The sequence below is a fragment of the Scyliorhinus canicula genome, chromosome 2, assembly GCF_902713615.1.
Source record: "Scyliorhinus canicula chromosome 2, sScyCan1.1, whole genome shotgun sequence".
NCBI classification, from domain to species: Eukaryota; Metazoa; Chordata; class Chondrichthyes; order Carcharhiniformes; family Scyliorhinidae; genus Scyliorhinus; species Scyliorhinus canicula.
This window is the reverse complement of record NC_052147.1, coordinates 245,517,771-245,530,729: the sequence shown is the minus strand read 5'-3', so window position 1 is coordinate 245,530,729 and position 12,959 is coordinate 245,517,771. Positions and strand designations below refer to the sequence as shown.

At 51.2% G+C, this 12,959-nt stretch overlaps 1 protein-coding gene across 1 annotated transcript in view; it reads right to left on the bottom strand.

Annotated features, from left to right (window-relative positions):
- Positions 1 to 11,677, bottom strand: part of LOC119962448 (histamine N-methyltransferase-like) — a 39,846-nt gene extending 28,169 nt beyond the window's left edge. Inside the window, exons 1-2 of the mRNA XM_038790404.1 lie at positions 11,533 to 11,677; positions 5,661 to 5,716 (exon numbers count right to left, since the gene is read on the bottom strand). Of these exons, the coding sequence (XP_038646332.1) occupies positions 5,661 to 5,716; positions 11,533 to 11,669 (193 nt within the window). The 5' untranslated portion in view covers positions 11,670 to 11,677. The remainder of the gene's footprint in view (positions 1 to 5,660; positions 5,717 to 11,532) is intronic.
- Between the last annotated feature and the right edge of the window lie 1,282 nt (positions 11,678 to 12,959).

Below are 12,959 nucleotides of genomic sequence, written 5' to 3'. Positions count from 1 at the left end.
GAACAGTCTAATATGCTGGATCTACCAAGGCAGCCCAGTTTGTGGATTTTGGGAAAGTGGTAGAAGCGGGCAACTCGTCACTTGTTCTTTAGTTTTACTTTCACTGATCACTGACCTTTGTTCTTCCATTAACGTTCTAGGTGTCATAGTTTCAGGATAAGGGCCAAATCTTTTAGGATTGAAATGAGGAGAAATTTCTTAACCCAGGGAGAGGTGAATCTGTTGAATTCACTACTGCAGAAAGTAGTTGAGGCCAAAATGTTGCGTAATTTCAAGAAGGAATTAGATATAGCTCTTGGGGTTAAAGGGATTGAGAGATATGGGGGGAAGACTGGATCAGGGTATTGAATTTGCTGCACATCCATGATCATCATGAATTGTGGAGAAGGTTCGAAGGGCCAAATGGCCAGGATTCTCCGAGCCTCCGCGTCGCAATTGCGCTCGGTGCCGGGGCGGATAATGGGGCATCAGACCAGCGATCGGGTCCGCACCTTCCCGCGATTCTCTGGGGACGGGAGAATCAGCACCAATCGCACCGATATTAGTCGGGGACCATTGAAAGGAGCCCCTGAGGCAATTCTCTGCCGACAACTGGCCAGGTTCCCGTCGGCGTGGTCCACTCATGGTTCCACCCAGTGGGAGCTCGAAGTGCCGGCTGTGGACTCAATCTGTGGCCGCCCTGGTGGGAGGGGCGGGGGGATCCATCACGGGGGGGTGGCCTCCAGAACAGCCAGGCTCATGATTGGGGGCCACCAATGTCGGTAGTGTCTCCTACAAGGCTCCACCATCTGTGGTGCTGCTCCCGGATCAGCTACAGGCCAACCTCCTCCTCTTCTGTAGGGCATTGGACCTGACCATGCGCAGTGGCACATCAAAGTCTCTGCAGCTGCTCGATCATTATGAGTAAATTAGACAACTCAACTGGCTCCACGATTCTTCAGAACCATGCACTGAAAAGAAGAGAACGCCAAAGTGAGCGATGTGGGTTCCTGGCAGAGCCCTGACACTCAGCTCTCCACACCTCTGGTGCTTGCACCCTTAGTGCCCTTGGCATGTCTCAAATGCAGGACCCACTGAGGTATGTGTGTATCTGCACTGGTGGAGGGTGTTCACATGACAGTGAAAATCAGAAGCCCAGTTCGTTCTGAAATAAAAAACACAATTTATTGCTGACATGGAAAGGGTCCAAATGCTCCTTGGTCAATATCGTGACATTTCCGTTGATGATCCGCTCAGCCATTATGGGTGTATGGGTACCGAGTGACAGTGTGATATCTAATTCTCGAACCAGTTCAATGAGTCATGAACATCTCGTCGTTGCTTATGCCACGGACAATGCCACCCTGATGACCAGAGTCTGGTCCTCCTCAGCAGTCATTGCTGCAACAGCCTCAGTACGAACCTGGGTTCTCTGTCTCTCAATGGAGATGTGAACTCTCTTATCCTGCAAGGAGGGAAGCCAGAGAGATATGAATGTGAGAAGTGAGATGTGTGGAGAGGGTGGAATGAAAACATGTGTGGAGGATGACCATGAAGGATGAATTTGAGGATATGAGGAGGTGTCTTGCGAAAATGAAGCCTCAAGGTTTGTTGTCCTGAGGAGTGCTGAGGAGGAGAACTCGAGGGAAGTCAGTTAACGATGATAGAAATCTAAAAGTGTTATCACCTTTGGTTCTTTTAGTGGATCATTAAACCACTTACAGAACGGCATCCAGATGTGTGGGCCCACACATCTGGTGCTGCACAAACTCTCACACTTCCTCAGATCCACTGGAAACCTCAATTCGGTCCTTCAACACCTCTAGCATGAGCTCCGAGAAGAGTCCGGGAAACATGGGGTTTGGGGTCTGGTGGGGGAGAGTGGGGACAAGGGGAGCGGGTCCATGTCTTCTCATACTTTCCTGCCATCCTTTGTCTTCCTTGTGATTTCTGTGGTGGAGAAACCCACAGGTTCAACACACTTCTGAGCGAAGACATTTCTCCTCATCACAGTCCTAAATAGCCTACTCCGTATCCTGAGACTGTGAGCCCTTCTTCCAAACCCCCCCCCCCCCCCCCCCCCCCCCCCCCACCCACCCACAACCAGAGGAAACAACATCCCTGCATCCAGTCTGTCCAGCCCTGTCAGGATTTTATACTTGTCAGTTAGATCTTCTCACATTATTCTAAATCCCAGTGAATACAGACCTAGTGATCCAAATCTCTCCTTATACAACAATCCTGTCATCACAAGAATCAGTGTGGTGAAGATGTAGGTCGGGATTCTCCGAGCCCCCGGGGGTCGGAGAATCGCCCGGGGCCGGCGTCAATCCCGCCCCTGCCGTGTCCCGAATTCTCCGCCCCCCGAGATTCGGCGCGAGCAGGAATCGCGCCGCGCTGGTCGGTGGGCCCCACGCGGCGATTCTCCGGCCCGTGATGGGCCGAAGTCCCGCCACTGACAGGCCTCTCCCACCCCCACCAATCGGCGGGGGGGCCTGTGCCGTGGGGGCACTCTTTTTCTTCTGCCTCCGCCATTACCTTCACCATGGCGGAGGCGGAAGAGACCCCCTCCCCTGCGCATGAGCCGGTATGATGTCAGCAGCCGCTGACGCTCCAGCGCATGTGCGAACTTACGCCGGCTGGCGAAGTCCTTTCGGCCCCAGCTGGCGTGGAGCCAAAGGCCGTTCACACCAGCCAGCAGAGTGGAGACCACTCTGGCGTGGGCCTAGCCCCTCGATGTGAGAATTACGCACCTTTGGGGCGGCCGGACGCCGGAGTGGTTCACGCCGCTCCACACGCCTGGACCCCCCACCCCACCGGATAGGGGAGAATCCCGGCTGTAATGTCTCCACGGAAAGTATGCTTTTTTGGATAAGGGGCTGGATTCTCAGCGTCGAGGTGGAGAATCTGTGTTGGCGCAAGAAGTCGGGACCAATGCCGGTTTCACAATTCTCCCCCCTCCTGCCCCGAAATCGGCATACCCGTGGAGTACGCCGCGCCGAGTATCCACCACCTCAGGCCATTGCCTGAGGCCTGCCCCACGATGCTCCATCCGGGACCGGCCGAATTCCCGACGGCGTGGTTCTCACATAGTCCTTCGTCCGTTACGGACTCAGTCCGGTGCCGCCACAGTTGGGGGAGGGCCGATCGGCGGGCAGGGGGTTCTTCATTTGGGGCTGGGGCCAATGTGTGTGGGCGGTCGGGGTGCACGAGCGGCCGATGCGGGTCACTATTTCGCCGGTCCAGGTGCGCGAGCTGAGTCCACCATAGAGCACAGCGCTGCCGCTGAAGGCCGTCACCGTGCGCATGCGCGGCCCCTGACCCGGAAGTGCAGGGGGCCGTATCGGCAGCTAGAGCTGCGAACTGTACGCCGGTTCTTTGCTAGCCCCCAGCAAAACAGGGAATCTGTGGCCTTTTGACGCCAGTTTTCCTGGCGTAAAAGACCACAGTTGACCCGATGGCGTGGGGTCATAGTCCCAAAAATTGAGAATCCAGCCCAAGGAGACCAAATCTGCACCCAATACTCCAGGAGTGGTCTCACCAAGGCCCTGTACAGCTGCAATAAGACATCCTTGCTCCTGTACTCAAATCCTCTTGCACTGAAGGCCAACATACCATTCACTTTCCTAACTGCATGCTATTTTCAGTGACTGGTGTACTAGGACAGCTGGGTCCCTTTGTATGTGAACATTTCCAATCTATCTTCAGACAGCACGGTAGCACAAGTGGATAGCACTGTGGCTTCACAGCACCAGGGTCCCAGGTTTGATTCCCCGTTGGGTCACTGTCTGTGTGGAGTCTGCACGTTCTCCCCGTGTCTGCGTGGGTTTCCTCCGGGTGCTCCAGTTTCCTCCCACAGTCCAAAGACGTGCAGGTTAGGTGGATTGGGTTGACCAAAAAGGTTAGGAGGGGTTATTGGGTTACAGGGATAGGGTGGAAGTGAGGGCTTAAGTGGATCGTTGCAGACTCAATGGGCCGAATAGCCTCCTTCTGAAATGAAAAAATGAATGAAAATCACATATTGTCACGAGTAGGCTTCAATGAAGTTACTGTGAAAAGCCCCTAGTCGCCACATTCCGGCGCCTGTTCGGGAAGGCTGGTACGGGAATCGAACCGTGCTGCTGGCCTGCTTGGTCTGCTTTCAAAGCCAACGATTTAGCCCTGTGCCAAACAGTCCTGTAACTGTACTGTATGTAAGAGGCACTGCACTGTATGTTCTATATTCGTTTAAATTATACTCTGCCATTCTGCTTCTCCACCCAACGTGGATAATTTAACATTTCTCCACATTTAATTGCATCTGTCACTTAGTTAGCCACTCACTCAACTTGTCCACAGCACTTTAGCGCCTCTCAACATCCTCCTCACCAGTCATATTCCACCAAGTTTTGTGTCATCAATAAACTTAAATAATCACCCTGCCATTGACAGTGCGCTGGCCATAATAATATGTTAGCCTTGAGTCTGAAATGAAAGGTTTTGCAATGCTAGTTCTTCCGGTACAATCTTTATCCTATGCTCCATTTGTACGTTTCTGCTTATTCCCTTGTAACAACACGACACAATGGACTACTAGTGTTGACAAAGAGTCATCTGGACTGGAAACATTGGCCGTGATTCTCCGAGCCTCCATGCCGAAATCGCGCTCCGGGCAGGGGCGGAGAATGGGGCGTCAGACCTGTGATTGGGTCTGATGCCGGGACGCGAACCTCCGGCAACCGGAGAATCGGCGCCAGTCACGTATGTGCAGTTAACACGGCGCCGGTCAGGGGTCATTAAAAGAGGCCTCGATGGAGATTCTCCGCAGTCGACAGGCTGAGTTCCCGCCGGCGTGGTCCACATATGGTTCCACCTGGCGGGAGCTCGCCGTTGTGGCTGCGGTAGCCGTCCTGGTGGGGGTAAGGGGGTTAGTCTCCACGCTGGCCAGGCCTGCGATCAGGGGTCACCGATCGGCGGGCGTGCGTGATCTGGGGAGGGCCTACATTATTCCGCACCGGCTCGCTGTGTGGATCTGCCATGTCGCGCAGGGCCGGCATAGAAGCGGCCGCCGCGCGTGTGGACCCGCGACCAGCAGTGCAGGGCCGCGTATCGACAGCTGGAGCAGCACGAAGCACTCCGGCGCCATGCTGGCCCCCGTAGGCCATGGAGTCACTGGACCAAGAGACCCCTTGACGCTGGCATGAAACACTCTGGTGTTTATGCCGGCGTCAACACTTGGCCGCGGTTTCGGAGAATCCCGGCCATTAGCTCTGTTCTCTCTCTACAGATGCTGTCAGATCTGGTGAGAGTGTCGAGTCTGTTTTTCTACACAATGGGAATGCAGGGCAGAATTGCATGGTCAGAGAGCCTCCCCCTCCCACCAGCCAGATGTGGAGGGTGGGCAACATCACCACGACCATCACGACTATTTCTGGGAGCCACAATGCAATTGCATGTCCATTAGGAAATCAACTGTCTGGTCTTGGGGTTTCTGTCCCTTCAAGCAACCCTGTGTGCATTATCCTTGTGGTTGCTGCTGAATGAACGATAGGGGATCTATTGACATTCATTACTTGAACTTTTCATTTGTCAGAGACAATTGATACCTGATTGATACCCTGTATAAGGGGTGATAAATACATGCCTTATGAATACAACAGATACACCATTAGATACAGAACAATGGACACTGCAGGACCTACCAGAACCACTTCCTACCCCCAGGACATTTAGATAGGGAGCTCCCTTTTTCCCGATGCTGCAAAGAAAGCAAAGTTTTATTTTGAATGGACATGAATCTGAAATGGCTTCATTGAACAATGGCTGTGTAGATCTTAATTTTAATGTGCAAAATGATAGCAGTTAATTTGTAAATCTGCAAAGCAAACGTTAACCCATTATTTGAAGTATTTCAACTGGCCACGAAGAAGCAAATGACCTGCAATTTACAGTTGCAATGATGGTGAAATTGTCAGCATTCCCTATCATTACTCCTCTGAAACTGGCAGCAATTTCTGGAGTCCACATACACGGGGCTGGATTCTCCGCAGCCCTGTGCCAAAATCGGGCGGGTGCGGGGGCGAAGAGTCCACTTTCACGCCGTAATCGGGCCTGACGCCGATTCGGCAATTTTCCGGGACCCGAAAACTGGCGGGACCACGGAGTACGCCGCACGGCTGGGGCTCATTGCCATAGACCCACCCAGCAATCCTCCGCTCCTGACCAGCCGATTTCCCGACAGCGTGGAATTAACCACCTATTGCCGGTCAGGATGCTGGCATGGCGGCTGCGGACTCAGTCCGCGGTTGCCCTGATCGGGGGCGAGGGAATCTGAGACCGGGGAGGAGGGGGGGGGGAGGAGGAAGGGGGGGGGGGGGGGCTCATAGGCGGGCAGGGCTCAGTTCTGCACGGTTAGATGCTCGGGTGCGCGGCCAATCGGTGGGGGGGGGGGGTGTGTGTCTCACTTTTCCTTCTGACTCCGCGGTCTGAGTCCACCATGGAGCTCGGCACGGCTGTTGGTGGCCGCCGCTGGTGGCCGCTGCCATGTGCATGCGCGGACTCCAAACCGGAAGTGCTGGGGCCCATATCCACAGCTCACGCTGCGAGATTTACTTTTTAATGGTGTAACTTGTTTATAATTAACTGGCACAAAAATCTCACTGATCCTGAAAGTTTAATTTTATATGTTTTAAAAAAAATTTTGATTTGTTTATTATAAAACCAGTCTTAACACTGGGAACGCAAATGTTGTTAACATATGACAGGACATATACACAAATTATTCCATTGTGGTGTGTGCACACGCATAGGCACTCCCTGCTTCCCCGCCTCCAACAGTCCAGGTTATATAGCTGTTTTCTCAGGGTGGATCTCTGAAACATTCAATGTATTTTGCATTGCTTTTCAGGCGGCATCAACAAACACTTGCCACTACTCTATTCCAGTATGTCGAGTAACTTAGAAGCAGTTTATATCCATTTCCAGCTGCGCGCAGCTTCTGGAAGGCAAAAAAAGTTGCTGCCTTCTTTTCACAAGCAGTAGGTCCTCCTTCTTATCAAAACAAAACAAAATGCAAATTTTCAAGCACAATTTTCCTGGTATGTTTTTCCGAGTAAGCTAGCGATTCAAAACAAACCTGTTGGACTTTAACCTGGTGTTGTAAGACATCTTACTGTGCTCACCCCAGTCGGCATCTCCACATCTTGGAACAGCAATTGGAGTCTGGCATTAACCCTTAAAGGGACAGTGGGCAGGATTCTCTGTCAGCCGACGCCGGAATGGGGTAAGAGAATTGGTCGTGATGCCAAATTCGAGCAGCCATGCCAACCTAACTAGTGAATAACTGGTGGACTGTAGATATATCTAGTTCATCTAGTTCTTGACTAGTTAAAATAATTTATTCCAAACAAAGGCATGGTAAAGATGACGGTAATAAATATATAACAGGCTTCAACACTAACTAAAGATTCTAGAGCTACTGCAAAATACATCTATCCACAACCCAACTTCCTCACAACACTCCAAGGTACAGAGTCACATGGTAGGTGTCATGGTTGGAGTCACATTGCCACCTAATGGTCGTAGGTCATGCATATTATTATTTTCAAGATTGCTTATGCATATCATCACAGTGTCTACATTTCTGGTGTCATGGTCCCAACACTACGTCCAAGTGGACTCCCAGGCGGTACATTAGGAGGCGACCTGCTGCCTGTGACCTGGGTCCCTTTTGGTAACCGTCTTCTGGGTGTCCTAGGTGGCATGTTGCTGCCCTGTTGTGCCCGTTGTCCATCAGATAAGCCAGGGCCAGGGGAGAGAGAGATGGAGGTTGGGGGGGGGGGGTCACTGTGATGTTCTGGCACCACCACTGCAGGAGTCGCCAGTACGGGCCCCATCACCTCCTCCTCCCTCGAGATGGCCCCCACACTACTTGGGATGGGTGCATGAATGGAGCTCACCCCTGTGGCTCCCTTGCCCCCTGGCACTTCCTGTCCTGGAGGCCTGCTCCCATCGTGACCAGGGTCTCTGTCCAATGCTGATATCAGCCTCGGCTACTGCCCTCTCTCCATGCCCACCAACCAGGCCCGGTGCCCACTGTTCCGTTGTGCTGAATGGCCACAGGTCTTTTCCCTCTCCTGGTGGTTGTGGGCCGCCTTCTCCTGGGGGAGGGGGAGACAGAAAGTGCACAGTATTAGGCTGTTGGACGCATGCAGCACAAGGGTGATTTGCTGGCGGCTTGGCCTTGGCACGTTGTGCAGAGTGTGGTGCATTCACATTGCTGGTAGGTGAGGTCTGGTCCCTCTCTGAGTGGAGGGTCAGGATTGAAGGTGTGTGGGGTGGGGTTTAGTACCAGGGGCACAGTGCTGCCTACTCACCCTGGTTGCCCTGAGGAGGTTGTGCAGCTTTTTGCGGCACTGCTGTCCAGTCCTGGTGGTGGGGCTCACAGTGCCCACGGCGTCTGCCTCCAGCTCCCAGACTTGTTGTAAGGTGGTGGGTGGCAACTTCCTTCCAACCCTGGGGTACAGAGTAGCCCACCCCTTCTCCATGACATTTAGCAGGGTCTCCAACTCTGGTTCCGTAAATCGAAGTGCCGCTCTCCACGCTGCCATCTTGTTGGCTGGGTGTGTGTGTGGGGGGGGGGGGGGGGGGGGGGGGGGGGGGGGTGGAGTGCTCATATGCGGCTGCAGCTTGTCAGCCTCTTGAGTGTCAATTCTAACCCCGGTGAATCCAACACTGCTTATCATTGGAATCAATCGTGTCCCACGTGGGAGACTGATAATGAAGGTAAGAACCCATGGGATTCAAGGAAATTTGGCAAATTGGGCCAAAAATCTCTAGGTGGCAGAAAGAGCAGAGGGTGATGGATGAGGGGTATTTTTCTGACTGGAAGCCTGTGTTCAGTGGGGTCCCACAGGGATTAATGTTCAGGTCCTTGCTGTTTGTGGTTTATATAAGTGATTTACACATGAATGTCGGATGGTTGATCAGTAAGTTAGCGGCTGATACGAATATTGGTGAGATAGTAAATAGTGAGGAGGATAGCTATTGATTATAGGAGGATATACACGGGCTGGTCAAATGGGCTAATCAGTGGCAAATGGAATTCCATCAGGATAAGCGTGAGGTGATGCACTTGGGAAGAACAAACAAGGTAAGGGAATATATGATAAATGGCAGGACCCTGGGGAGCTCCAAGGATCGGAGGGATCTTGGTGTGCATGTACACCAGTCACTTTAGATAGCAGAGCAGGTGGATACAGTGGTTAAGAAGGCATATTGTATACTTGCCTTTATTAGTCGAGGCATAGGGTTTAAGAGTACGGAGGTAATATTAATTAAGCCGCAGCTAGAGTATTGTGTGAAAGTTCTGGAACCCACATTACAGGAGCGATGTCATAGCACTGGAATGGATGCAGAAGAGATTTATTCAAATCTATGGAATTCCCTGCCCAGTGAAGCAGTTGAGGCTCGTTCATTAAATGTTTTCAAGGTGAAGATAGATAGTTTTTTGAAGAATAAAGGGTTATGGTGTTCGGGTGGGAAAGTGGAGCTGCGTCCACAAAAGATCAGCCATGATCTCATTGAATGATGGAGCAGTCTCGACGGGCCAGATGGCCTACTCCTGCTCCTAGTTCGTATGTTCTTATGTTCTTATGTTGCCTGGGCTGTTAGTTATGAAGAGAGTTTGGATAGACTTGGATTGTTTTCCTTGAAGCAGAGGAGACTGAGGGGGAGGGGGGGAGACATGATTGAGATGTATAAAATTGGCCAATTAGAATATGACTCCCCTGATTAGTGGCCCAATCAGGGAACCCCTTTCTGTGTATGTAACAGGGAGTGTCAGATACTCTGCACCCCTGGTGTGGACAGCAGACTGAATGGGTCATGGTTGTTCAGCTGTTGGGTTTGTAAATAAAAGGAATTCTGTTGACGGGACTTCTGCCTCCATTGACTTATTACACTGTTCTTTACCACCTCAAAGAATTCTAATAAATTTGTCAGGCATGATTTCCCCTTCATGAAGTCATGCTGACTTTGCTTGATTATATTATGTTTTCTAAACCCTCTGCTATTACATTCTTTATAATGGACTGGAACATTTATCCATTGATAGATGTCAAGCTAACTGGGCTATAGTTACCTGTTCTTGTCTTCCGCCCTTTTGAATAATGGAGGAAGACAATGACAGTGGAGACAATAGAAACATTGGCAGTTTTCAAATCCTCGGGAACTTTTCAGAATTTAAAAATTAAACACTGAGTCGCCCCCCCCCCCCCCCCCCCCCCCCCCCCCCCCACCCATCCCCCATCCCCTGGGGCACTCCCGGAATTTTTCACATTATAATTGAGGGTTCTTTTTTTTCTGCCTCCATAGATTGTTCAGGCAGTGCCCTATTTGGCCCCATCCACCAAAACCCCTCCTTCCACCTCACCACCCTCCTTTTCCCTCTCTCCCCACCACCCCCCTTCCCTCCTCTCCTTTCTCCCCCTTATGTTGGTACAGACGTGAGGGTATCCTACCGCCAGCGCAAAGTTTAGTGATTGTACCGTTTGTTTTTGTACCACTGTGTTGTTTACCGTTTTAATAATCAGAATATCATCATTACCCACACCCCCCCGCCCCCCGTACGTTGGTACAGAGGTGACGGTACCCGTTTCTCCAATGCAAAATTTAGTGTTTGTACCGTTTGGCCTTGAACAACTGTAATGTTTACTGTTTAAATAAACAAAATATTTCATGGGATAACTAATAGTCCCAGCCAATAGGATGCAGGCAGGTTATAACAAGTCCCGAACCAGATTCTCCCACAATTGGAAACAGCCTTTCCATGCCAACCCGCTCAAGACCCGTCAGGATCTTCTGTTTGAATCAAGTCACCTCTTACTCTTCTGAACGCCAGCAGGTACAAGCCTAGCCTGTCACACCTTTCCTCATAATTCAACCCACCTAATCCGGCTACTAGTCCAGTAAAACTTCTTTGAACAGCTTCCGATGTGTTTACATCCTTCCTTAATTAAGGAGACGAAGACTGCAACACAATACTCGTGACATGGTCTTATTAGTGGCCTGTGCAGCTGAAACATTACCTCCCTTTCAATTTCCCTTGCAGTAGACAATAACATTCTATTAGTTTTCCTAATTACTTTCTGTACTTACACAAATACATTTTATAATTGATGCACAGGGACACCCAGGTCCCTCTGCTGTGCAATGTCTCACCATTTAGATAATATGCTTCTTTCTTATTCTTCCTGCCAAAAAAGACAATTTCACGTTTTCCCACATTATACTCCATTTTCCAAATTGTTGCTCACTCATGTAACCTATCAATACCCCTTTGTAGCCCCTTCACAATTTGTTTTCTTACCCATCTTTGCGTCACCAGCAAATTTTGAATTTTAAGCTATCATGTTCTAATTTAAAAAAAATCAACAACAGCATGCTCATGTGAAAATGAAGGAAAACCATTTATAAGCTACTAAACAAAACTTTCTATTGAATAACTAAGAAACCGTGTAGCTTAGAGTCTTTTTAGATTCCTCAGATTTGAGCTTGAATCAAAATATGCCTTACCTGGCTACTACACGTGGCAGATTCTCGTCAATCAACCATTTTATGCACTGATGTTCAGTGGAACGTTCTAAAAATAGTTGAAATGACTTTAAATACAGTCCATTATCTGAGAAAAGGGGTTTCATAGAAATCTCCATCTCAGGAATCCTACTGTTCAGAGGAACTGAAGATTCAGTTCACCCTGCATTTTTATCTATGAAAACAAGTTGTGAACTTTGCCGCAGGACATATTGAAACATTATCAATTGCTGGAAAACATTAATTCCTTTCTGCAAGGTGTGCCCCACTATCTTCCTTAACCATAGCCTCCTGTATTTGTCTCCAGCTCAATGCTCGCTCATTTCAATTTAACCCACACTTATCACTTCCTCTATGTAAACTTCCCAACCACTATTCAAGGCCACACATGTGGCCCTGATCACTTCCTTGTATCACTGTTCCACATCTCAACACTAAGGGCGCGATTCTCCGCAAATGCGGAGAGTCGTAAAGGCTGCCGTGAAACCAGCCGTGTTTCACGGCAGCCTCCGCGCTCCCTCCCGGGACCCGATTCACCCCCCCGGTCGGGGCTAGCATCACGGCCCCGTGAAGAACACATCGCGGGCTTAGCGAACGTTCGCTAAGCCCGGCCACCAAGACTCATGGCGGCTGGCGCGCACGGTGACGTCAGCCGCGCATGCGCGAATTGGACGGCTCCAACCCGCGCATGCGTGGATGACGTCATCACGCATATGCGTCAAACCCGCGCATGCGCGGGCCGTTATGCCCCTCAGCCGCCCCGCGGACTGATCCAGCGGGGCGGCGGAGGAACAAAGAGTGCGCGGGGTTCGGACCCGCTGCCCGCGATCGGTGCCCACTGATCACGGGCCCATGCCACCATTGGCACGGCCATAGTGCGGCCGTGCCAATCGGTGCCATGGTTCTCGAGAACGGCACTTTGCGGCCGTTTTCACGAATTGTGATAGCAGGTGTGTTGGAGTTCGTGAAAACGGCCATAAAGGCCTGGGAAATCGGCCCATCGGATAGGGGAGAATCGCTGCTCGCCGTAAAAAAACGGCGAGCAGCGATTCGTGTCGTGGGGCGGCCGTGGGGGGGGGAGAATAGCGGGTGGTCGGGAAAAATGTCGGGAGGCCCTCCCGCTATTCTCCAACCCGTCGTGGGGGGCGGAGAATCGCGCCCTAAATAATTTCTTATCCATCACAATTGACATATTGGTCAGGATTCTCTGAGCCCGCGCCCGCTCAGAGAATCAGCGTTCACGCCGAGACGGCCTGCGATGTGGGTCCGACCAGGACGCGATACTCCCAACTGGCCAAAACCGCGCGAACGCTACTGATGGCGATTCTCCAGGCTGCGCGGTGCCCCGACGTACGATTCTCCAGGACCCCAGCGATACTGCGTCTGGCTCAGGTCAGGCCAGCATCATT